This window comes from Arachis duranensis, chromosome 8 (assembly GCF_000817695.3).
Source record: "Arachis duranensis cultivar V14167 chromosome 8, aradu.V14167.gnm2.J7QH, whole genome shotgun sequence".
In the NCBI taxonomy this organism is placed as follows: Eukaryota; Viridiplantae; Streptophyta; class Magnoliopsida; order Fabales; family Fabaceae; genus Arachis; species Arachis duranensis.
The window spans coordinates 14,595,159-14,606,366 of record NC_029779.3 but is presented as its reverse complement, the minus strand read 5'-3'; the positions used below and the strand labels follow the sequence as shown (position 1 = coordinate 14,606,366).

The following is an 11,208-nucleotide window of genomic DNA, read 5'->3' as shown; positions in this document are numbered from 1 at the left end:
TCTAAAATCTCAAGACCCTAAGGCTCAGTTTGAGAAAACAACTTAATTAAACTACTTTGGAAAAGAGAACTTAAACAATAAATGACTATATTAAAAATAACTTATAAATAAGTTATTTTGTGTTTGAATTTTTAGTTTTCAAAATGCTTATTTTATAAAAATGTGATAAAAATAGTAGTATTATGAGGAAAGTAATTTTTTTAATTTCTCTATAAGTTTTTAAATAGCTTTTTAAAAAGCTATAATTTTATTTGGAAAATTGCACCAAACATTAATACTACTACTTTTCATAAGTCAAAAACTCAAAAAAATTACTTTTGAAGCTTTACAAATGGACTCTAAATTGTTCTTAGAATCATTATCATAAAGAGCTAAGTCAATTGTTACTTGTTAGCACAAGAGCAGATATGACACATGGCCGAACAGTCCTCCTTTTGCATTCAGCTGTAAGATATGGCATTCAAGCCTGTCTGTACAATAATATTACGTGTTATGTGAACAGATGATAAACACAAAAATAATTGCTCATAGCTACAATTTTAGCGCACAAGAGACCTAGTAATCCTATTTCAGAATTGACGAATATATATATAATGTACATTTATGAACAAAACCTCATGTCTTCACCTCTCAACAACTCAAGGCACGAGAAAACTGATTCAGGGAATCTAATTACTGTCCCATCATGGTGTTTCTGAGAGTAGATAATCAACTCAGTTCTTCAACTCCATGCAAGAATTTAAAATATGCTTTAGCTATATTCCACCATGCGGTCTCACTTTTATCTCACATTATACAGAGGCTAAGTACTTGAAGGGGATGACATCAAAAACCCCGAAGGGAAGAAAATGACAAGGTCAGCAAGGAAGCAACATGGCATAACCTCAAACTTGCGATCACTGGCCAGTGCGAGCACCTGTGAAACAACAGTGGGATATTCACCAATGCTTAGGAAATTCGTACTTGCATGTCAGCAATTATATTACTCAAATACCGTGGATTATTCAAACCATATGGAATAACATTAATACACAGGCAGATACATAAAGGATGTTTCTAACGAGTGCACTACAAACCATTTTTAGGAAGCAAAAGGGGCAAATTCATTAAAACCACAAATTTTCGAAGTTTCCGAAACTGAATACATTAAAAATTTCAAGACATCAAGTGTGCTTAGTGCATTTGTTAGCTACTTAGTTGCTACTACACTTAGCAGTAGAGTATGGTCACAAAACAGCTCCTAATCTGAATTGCATCAAATTACAAGACAATAAAATGAACCTAGAGAACCAAGTACAGGATACATCTCAGGAGGATCTTTCAATTACAGCAAAATGGGCTTACAACTAGTTTCGTGGCAAATGTCTCGCAAACAATTACCAGGAAAATTCTATGATAACTTGCATTTCAAGTGTTAAGTGTGTCACCTCTGATTTTGCAAAGTTCAATTAACAAAATTTGAGTGCATATTAACAACTTATGATGGGTGACCAAAGCAGAAAGATGGTTAAGTGGACCCATAAATGGATAACTCAAATTGAACAGGTTATTTAATTGATAAAAGGTTAAATTTTAGATAGTTGCTGGAACAGATACCTGATTAATTAAGCTCATTTCTCTTTTCAGCAAAGAAAATATTTGCCAGCAGAATTACAATTTTACAATAGAAAAGACATAAAAGAAATACCATTGCAAGACAAATTTGAGCAAATATCGACAGGAATTCCTGAGAAATGCCTTCACTCAATATTTTAAATTCTAAATTCAATACTATGTTCGGCAAATGGTTTTCTTACAGTAGTTCAATTGCAAATATGCAGACAAATTGACAAGCATTGCTACAAAAGTAATGCAACAGGCATAATTTTTCCTATCCTTTCTTCCAGTGAGAATACCTTACCTACTCTGTGTTTACCCTTCTCTTTCTCATTCAAATTTGTTTTCTATCAAGAAATTAATTACCAATCCTACAGAGAAATTAGGGCTAAGTGTGCATGTTTGAAAATAGCATCCCAAGATGTCAACAATACTACTAAAATGGAACTGTTACCATTAAAAAAAATTCACCCCACCAATTTGCTTCACGGAAAACTTATACCGACCATTAGGTAACATTTGAAAGGCATGAGTAATGACTAATTTGTATCTATTTCTCCTTATACAACATGGCCAAGACAAAATTGACGGGAAGTTGTTCACCTGGGAATCTTGTATATATATGATAATAAGTGATATAAGGGGACAAATAGTTTTGTATATATATGATATAAATGACAGTGTTGTACCTGGAACAGTCATCACAGGTCAGCTCTAACTGTTAAAATTCCATACATCTTCTGCATGCTGTAGTTATCTTTCCTGTTAAGTAAGCTTTGATCTCACATTTCTGTTTTGGTTAGTTTTCCGAAGTTGAGGATTTTCTATTGAATACACAAGGAGGCTTCCATCTTTTGTGCCGGCCAAGAAGCATTCTTCTGGCGTTACTGCTAGAGATGTTATAGCCCTTCCAATTCCCTGATATTTCTTAACAATTTCGAGGGTGTCCATAGAGCGAACAACAATCTGTCCTTGATCACCTGCACCTACCAAAAACTCACCACATCTGCTCAATTGAATAGCATTCAGGCGTCCATTAGATTCCGTGGCAGCAAGATGTTTCCCATTAATTGAATACAGATGCAGACTAAGATCATCATCAGCATAAATCACAATATGACCGCGCTGAGAAACAACTAGCTTTGATATTGGACTGCCCGATGGATGCCGTAAGGATCTTACATATCTACCTTCTCGCAGAGTATGGAATATGCAAGTTCCATCTTTTGACCCACTAATTACAATATCAAGCTCATGACTAACATGTAAGCAAGTTATAATATCATCATGTCCACAAAGAATATGACATGGAGTTTCAACTATTACATAGTTTTTACGAGGCAATTCAGGCTGATTGTTACGAATCCTCTTTTCTGTGGCTTTACCACGAAAAACTTCCCAAACCATCACTGTTGTATCATAGCTTCCAGTTGCAAGGATACTTCCATCAGATGTCACTGCAGCATACCATTATCTTGTGAGGCACAAGCATACAAGAGGAGATTTAACACCATAAACAGCAAATATAAATAAATAGATAAACACCAAAAGGCTCAATAGAAATTGGGGAAGTGCCAGTTATTGAACCTACGAAAACATATTAGAATAAAGTTATCACAATGGATGGAAACTTATGGCTTGTGAGGCCGAAGTAACAACAAAAACCTTCATCGATCATGCAGTCACAAATCAGGTTTAAGTGATATATTAAAGTCACCAGGTTGTGAAGGCATTAAGCACTATGGGACACACCTGCAACACAGCTCACCACATCTTTATGCTGTCGAATGCTCTGTACCATTCTGCCATCACTTAATGATATGACCTGAAAACTATTTTCCCAATTGCCACATGATACTAAAAAGTTCTCGGAGGATGTCTGCATTGTTACAAAGCATTGTGCTCCAAGTTCAACATTTTCAGGCACGGGAATCCCGATTTTTCGTGGAGAAAGTATGTCGTATCCAACTCCAAAGAATGGATCCTGCAGTGGTTTGAGGTTGTTCCACTAGTCATGAAACCAGACATAATTTTACTAAAATGTAAAACAAATTTAAGTTACAAAACCTTGTAATTCAGTCTATAGTAAAAAACCAAAGCAAACCTGGGAACCGGAGAATGTAAAATTTCCACCAGATTGCAGCTGTGTTGTCAACCACATCTTAACAGACAAGATGAGGCCGTCATTTACAAGAACGATATTGGATTCCATAAGACCAACATACAATACAGCAGATGCCGGGTGACTAGTATTAGAAACGATGGAAGTCAAACTGATAGAATCAGGTGCAAAGCGTAAAGGGTGTGCAATCGGAATAGGTGGCCCTCTTCTTGGGTGTTTCTTCCGAAATATCTGGATGGGAGTCTGACCAAAGTTGGCTATCTGGTCTTCTATGGCTGCTCTTTGCAGATCATCTTCCATTGTTTCCAAATCAACAGCACCTTCATAAGTTAAGTAGTAGAAGATGTTTGCTGCCTATAACCCGCATGATAAAATGTTAGCTTCACTAACCTGATTCCTGAAGACTGCTAAAGTTTTAGCCAACTCTAATTTACATGAATTTTGATTGAGACATACCTCCACAGCAGGTTTTCCTCGTTGCTTGTAACCAAATACTAAATCTATCCATTGATGGAGATTTGAACTAACATATTCACTTTCAAGTGCCTCCCGGTTTCTCCTAATGAATTCTTCAGGTGAACCCTATGCAAATAATATAAAACTAAGGCCTTTTGCTCATAACTTATAATTAAATGGTGAAAGGAGATCTGGGTCGGAACAATTTCAAAATTGGAAAGATCCCATCACAAGGAAGCATGCATGAAACTAAGCATCTTGTGGTGGGAAAAGAGAATAGGATATAATCATTGGAAACTAAAGAGTAAATAATTATAGACTTCTAGCCATGACATGAATTCAAAGTCATACTTGCATGGGGGGCACAAAGGAAAAATGTCATTAAGACTGGGAATATGCTACACTTTTGATTCCCCATATTAAATCACTTCATCCTTAATTGATGTGCAAAAATTGTAGTTATCATCTGAAGTAAAACCACGCACAAGAATGCTATATCTTTAGAACATACCAACTTCCTCTATGTAACAGCCTCAAAAAACTTGTCCTCCATATTCTCATATGTTCTATATTGGTTGTAAGGTCCATAAGAATCTATTCTAGCACAATTCTATGGCTTGGATTACGTAATGCACATTGCTTTACCTTATAAATATTCAGTTAGAGAGGTCTGGTGTTTAGGATAAAGCTTAACAATAACTCTTTTCTTGGGGCACATAAGATGTGCATTCTATTAATTTGACCTCTTAGGGTAATAGGGTTTCCAGAATCATTAAATGCCTAAGTTCAAAACACCTATCTTGATTATCACAAATTTTATTGTCACGGGAATGGGATAGAACAAGGATTATTTACCTTTTATGCTTCTTCAATGAAAACTAGATTACAGTTTATGATGAAGGGTCTAGTGGTATGCTATTGTAGATCTTTAAAAAAAAGAGGAAGCTTTTGTATTTTGTGAAACTGAAACAAATCATTTTCAGATAGCTGTTCATTTTTTTGCACTGCAACAAAGACACAATCCAATAAATGTTTGATGCCAAGAAAGATGGAGATAGAAAATGGCAAGTCAGCTAGGACAGATTTGTCAGATCTCATCATATATAAACATGTCTCAGTATTGAAGAAAACTGAATGGCTACCTTTGCCCAGGGAGGGAGGCAAATATCCGCTATAGGTTCACCATCCTGTTTAACTCCTAGATGATACGAGTTTGAATTGACAAGAAACTCAGGCATGTAGAAGAACTCAGGTATTAACTCCTTCACGTCACTAGTATTTGTAAGGCAATTTCTGTATGTGCCCTCAATGCTTTGAAAAAGACGGTCAGCATGATCAAATTTACCACCCTGTGCAAAAGAACAGTAGCAATATGAATCATGATACAATGTAAGTAACGGGGAAGAACATAGCCAAAACAGAGGGGATGAGAAAATCAGTGTAAGTATTAAGAACTATAAGGAACTTAAGTATGCCAGAGAAATCTTTCAAGTATCAGAATGCATGTTTGCTCTCAATATAATTATGAAAAATAAGTGGAACGGATCGAACACATGACTACATTGGAAACAAAGGCCTCAATACCGTGTCAAAATACGAATTCCCAGTTTCCCACATAAGCTTAAGTGAATAATAGATCATGTACTGACCAAATTCGAGAATAAAACCTAAGTAAAGTCTGTATAGAATGAAGAGGGCCAGGAGGGTCACGCTTAAGCCAGTTAAGAAAATCCAAGTTGGCTAGATGGAATTGTCCTTGCTGGCACTGTCTTAACAGATCAGTAACCACTTCTGGCTTTGACACTCTTCTAGACGCTTCCCTAACTCACTCTATTAGTGACAATGTGAAAGAATATTTTTCTTTTGATCTTTCTTTTTATGTAACATTGCAATTTTTTGCATCAGTCAATTTGTCCACATACTTCCTAGCAGACTGGGATAGCAAAGAGAAAGAATGGACACCTTGTTGAGATTGCTGAAACCTTAATGTTTCATGCAAATTTCCCAGCTAAGCATTGGGTTGATAGTTAATGAAAGTCCATTTTTTGTATAGTTAATGAAAGTTCCCAGAAGTCAACAACCCACATTAAGCATCAAGACATGCAATGAAGTAGAGTAGGATACCTGTAGATTACGGTGAAGAGATGTGAAGGGTTCTAATCTAAGAAGGTAATAAAGCACTATGCCCATACTTGAGTAATGAGATCCATAGTAGAAACTGCATCCATAGACATGCACCAAAACATGTGAGCAAAATTCATGTGTGTTTATGTTAGGTTTCAGCCTACAAAAGACCATTGTAAATTCTACAGTCATGCTGGATAATTACCTGGGTATATCAGGATCACAGAAGTTACGGTATCTGTCTTCAAACACCTGAATGCAAGAAGAAGCACATGCTAAGAATGATGCTTAAAAAAGTTTTAAGAGCATTCCATCAATGCTTTAGTAAATAACCTCAAATCGTTTATTATCGAGTGCTCCAACAGGCTTTGAGAGATCCCGAAATGTAGATGACTTGTTATAATCAAGAAGCTCAGACGAGTAATCGGCCAAGACCCAAGGGAAAACAGGATACTGGGTTAAATCATTATAAGATCTTCCAGCTAGTGTGTTGAGAATCATTAATTTCCATTTCCTTTGGGAAATAAATAGTCATTTCTTGAATTAACTATCAAGTTCCCAATATCTTTTGCGTCCTTCAAAGATGCAAAATTTAGAAAAACTGGGGCAGCTGAATTGCTGAAGAAGATCTCTATGGCAGTATATCTTAGCAAATACCGAGTCCAATGAACAGCTTTTATCTAAAAAAGATTTCAGACCAAAAATTACACAAAAAAGAAAGACTATACAAACTTACAAAAAAAAAAACACTAAAGAAAATAATGTAAACCAATAAAATCAACCTTGGCCATGCTCCATCTTCGATGGCGTTTAACACATCTCATAAGTTTAGAAGAACCATTCCCATTTATAACCTCTACATTGCCAACTGTAATTCCCTTCTGGAGTTCCATATCAGAAGCAGGCCACTTCTTTTGATCAGACTTGGTCCCATCAGAACTAGTTGATGCATCAAAGTTTCTGAAAACAGATGACCCACCGGTACCTTCAACCAAGAATTGAGAAGAAAAATGCAAAACATTTTTCATGATAGCCAAATGACCAGCTAATTTCCTCTTTGGGGTCACAAGAACACATGGAACTGACACCAGCACCTGAAAATGGAAATTAGACATCACATCAGCAATGCATCTTGAGACTCCCTCAAAGTATAATAGCATCATATTCCCCTGTACCCCCACATACCTCACTAGCTTCTGTATCAGACGAAGAGGAAATGTCTTTACGATCTTGGCCAGTATCCTTTCTGTCACTGCTCTCCTTAAGTATGTCAGAGGATTGACAATCTGGATTATCAGAGAGAATCGGTGTCTTCTGTCCACCTACTTCAGTATTGGTTTCATTACCATCCAAGGACCCCTCGTCAGTTATTTTCCTTATGCCTTTCAGCAATAGTTCCTTCATTTGCTCCGATATGTTTGCCATAACACCAGGATTACTATCATTGACTGGACTAGCAACCTCGGCAGAAGTGATTGAAAGAGGATTACACAGATTTTCATCAAAATGGTAATTTTGTCGAAGTTTGGGCCTACGACGCCATGTATCTTCTGTCTTGTCCAGTTTCCAGCGTTTGACAGCATGGTTTGGAAAGGGGTTGGTAGACCAAGGGCCTCTCTCATCAATCAATGAACGAAACATGTGTATCCATTTTTCCTGTAAAAACAATCCAAGTTTTATCACAAATTTACTTAGCATTTACCAAAAAGAATTGGAGGAGGAGAAAAGCAGTGCTATTATGAATAAGTAAAAGAACAAAGAAGGATGTTATGTATACAGCTACATTCTGCTGCTCCTCCTCATAAGTAAGCTGGAATTCCGTTCTTCTGCTTTCATCCGAAGCTAGAACAGTGTTCAAGCTATTTTGTATCTCATCTTCAATAACTTTCTTGTTACTAGATTCAGCCAATGAGTTTTCATCTAATCTAGAATGGAGTTCCTGTATCTGCTGGTCGCGGTCAGTCTTTGATGTCTTCATGTATTTAGCTTCATCACTGACCTGAAACCGAAGAAATCAGTAAAATGTGAAAAATAACGATAGTTAACGTAGAGAAAAAGGAATACAGCAAAGACAATGTGTCATATAATAAAAAAAATACATTATAATAACAGTTATGTAATTATAATTACTGAAGAATCTCAGTGTAGCAGAGACTGAAATAACCAATTTGACCCATCAACTAGTGACTAGTATCTCCTATTTGTAGTCATCTTTGCTAGCTGAAATCATCTAAATATTTTGACATTATGAATTCTCTAGTACTAGCAAAAATCATTTTGACCACAAGAACAAGTGCAACATCTTTGATACTTGAAATCACCTATATCAGTTTTACCTATCTCAAAATTTCCTAAGTTTCACTGGAACCCATACCTACCACCACTATTGCAACACACACACACACACAAAACAAAAGAAATAGGGAACAAAAAAAACCAGAAGACACTATTTTGATCAATATAGCATTTTGGCCATACTGCTGCAAGAACACGATCCTTTTGAATCAAATTTTGTATGGATCCTGCATCTTTTGAGTTATGGCTTGAATCCATGGTGTCATCCCTGCTCACAATGCTAGTAGCAAGCATCGATTTTCCAATATTGACAGTCTCTCGTATCAGATGAGATAGGAGATGAATACGAGCACCATCATCCAACATTCCATACTGTGCCCTAACTGCAAGCAGTGACCTAGCAACATCCAAACCAAAGCTTAGTTTCTACAATAACTAGAAAATACAATCCATTGTGATTAAAATTAAACATTCAAGATCAGGCTGTGTATATAGAAGAAAAATCTTACCAAATAACAAGTTGAAGCCTACTCTTGCTTTGTTCATCATCAGCAGTTAAAAGGGAAGGTAAAAGTGATGTGAACTGTTGGACACACCGGGATGCCCTTTCTAAGGAAGCTCTACAAAGGTACAGGATAACAAGGCGATAAATAATTCTAGGGCACCTTTCTGCCCGTAAAACCATAGCTTTATCAACATTTTTGTTAGGTTTTACACTCAAAGCACTGCCAATTCCTCCTGATACAACAACAGCAGCCACTTCAGCAGCCGGAATGTTTAATGACTCAACTAATCCACGTGCCCTTTGACTAAGGGATGGTCCTGCAAACGATGAAGCTTTGGGTAACATGTTGCTAGGTCCTTTATTATTCATCTTGCTAATAACAACCCACAATTTGTCATATAGATTCCACCATTTCTCTGCAATCGAATCATCATTTGTCATTGGCGGCTTGAAATTCTTTGATTTTCTGAAAGATTACAAAAGACCAAACTGTAAATAATGTGATCTAAACCATAAAAAAAAACACTTTCTTTTCTCTTCACAAGTGTTGATAGTGCAAACAAGAAGGACAGCAAGATTCATCATTTCAATACCTTGATGTTTGTTCGTCAGCCTCTCCTATTAGCACTTCTTTTAAAGCGGAGTTGTACTCTTTGTGAGATTCCATTTCCAAGTTAAGGTGAAATTCAGAGTCACTTCCAAAGAACTGCAAGAAATTTTCTTTTTAAGGGGGGGAAAAAAGCAAATCTTGAACAGAAGTTCTAAAGCCATTCTCATTTATAGAATCGGAGCATGATGCAACATTTCGATATCTCTGCCAAAAAATAGACAAACACAATCTAATAAAGACTCAAAAGCCTTATAAAGTAGTATCTCTTTGAGCCATCATAAACACCATAAGTCAGTCTGGAGACATCTAGTTTCTAAAATTATTCTCAGCTTGAACATTTCAGGTAGGGTGCTTTGTTACTGTTCATCTTTGCAATTGCCCATTGTTGGAATAAAGTTGACTATTGTCAAATCATAAAGGGAAGGAAGACAAGAATTTATGTCGCAATAGAATGCTGCACTTTTGGCTTTGCATATGGCTCAGAAGAATTAAAATGGCTTGAACTCATGCTGATGACCCAAGTCTACCTAGCATCTAAGCAATCTAGTTGATGTATGGATTTTGCACACCTAAAAAACAGTTGTTTCAATGATATTGGAGTTGCAATAATGCCCAACTTAGTGGGAAACTCAGGCTACGTACAAACAAGAGTAAATTTGAGTGCATGAATTCTATGATAAAACATGTTGTTTGAAAGTTAACCAAACTAGAAAATCAGGGAATTGAATTTCGGTTACAATTGATGATTTTCAGATTTTTCGTGTAACCATTCTCCCAGTGCAACATTCCTCTCTAATTTGGATGGTTTATTCTTTATCAAACATGTTTTAACAACTTTTAAGGAAGGAGCAATTATGATCCCTAAGTAATTAATTAATGAAATTTTTTCTATAGAAATTTAACTATATACCAAACATAGCCTCATACATAAAGGATGCAGATAAACCCAATACCGGGAGTTCTTTGTCAATCTCAGATATCAGCATGTCATCAATTAGTCTCAGCAAATACAACGTATTATCTCGACAGGGTTGTGAAATGAAAATATTATCCACAGCTGACAGCTCCACCATATTCTGAATAATATCATCATACATATCTCGAAGAAAATTTGGACACGAATTGCCATCCTACAAAGAGAATATTTAAACAAGGCCATGACTTGAATAAGTATATGGCGCTGACCATAATAACCAGACTAGAATAACATACATTACTAAAATCTACAATGTCAAGGTGTAGTCAGATTCAGGCTTACTTCAGAGTGCATGATAAGGAAATTGACTGTCTCTTCCAATTGTTGCCAACCACCTTTTACAGAATGCAAATAGTGACAGAGAACTAGAGAAAACAAGTTCCTCACCAATAGCAGCTGATCCATGCTATTTTCACTTTGATCAAGTGACTGGACATTGTGATCTTTTAAAATATCAAGCTTTAGAGAACATGAAAGCCATGCATTCCACCCATATTCCTATTAACAATATTATCAATGAAACA

The 11,208-nt window shown here is 36.2% G+C and overlaps 1 protein-coding gene across 1 annotated transcript in view; it reads right to left on the bottom strand.

Annotated features, from left to right (window-relative positions):
* Positions 1–406: 406 nt before the first annotated feature.
* Positions 407–11,208, bottom strand: part of LOC107461023 (BEACH domain-containing protein B) — a 30,678-nt gene continuing 19,876 nt past the window's right edge. The window contains 18 exon segments of the mRNA XM_021128868.2: positions 407–916; positions 2,286–3,053; positions 3,349–3,580; positions 3,701–4,072; positions 4,175–4,300; positions 5,317–5,523; positions 6,299–6,392; positions 6,504–6,550; positions 6,632–6,813; positions 6,816–6,978; positions 7,081–7,392; positions 7,484–7,954; positions 8,076–8,297; positions 8,777–8,990; positions 9,103–9,564; positions 9,692–9,804; positions 10,662–10,838; positions 10,967–11,182. Of these exon segments, the coding sequence (XP_020984527.1) occupies positions 2,362–3,053; positions 3,349–3,580; positions 3,701–4,072; positions 4,175–4,300; positions 5,317–5,523; positions 6,299–6,392; positions 6,504–6,550; positions 6,632–6,813; positions 6,816–6,978; positions 7,081–7,392; positions 7,484–7,954; positions 8,076–8,297; positions 8,777–8,990; positions 9,103–9,564; positions 9,692–9,804; positions 10,662–10,838; positions 10,967–11,182 (4,302 nt within the window). The 3' untranslated portion in view covers positions 407–916; positions 2,286–2,361.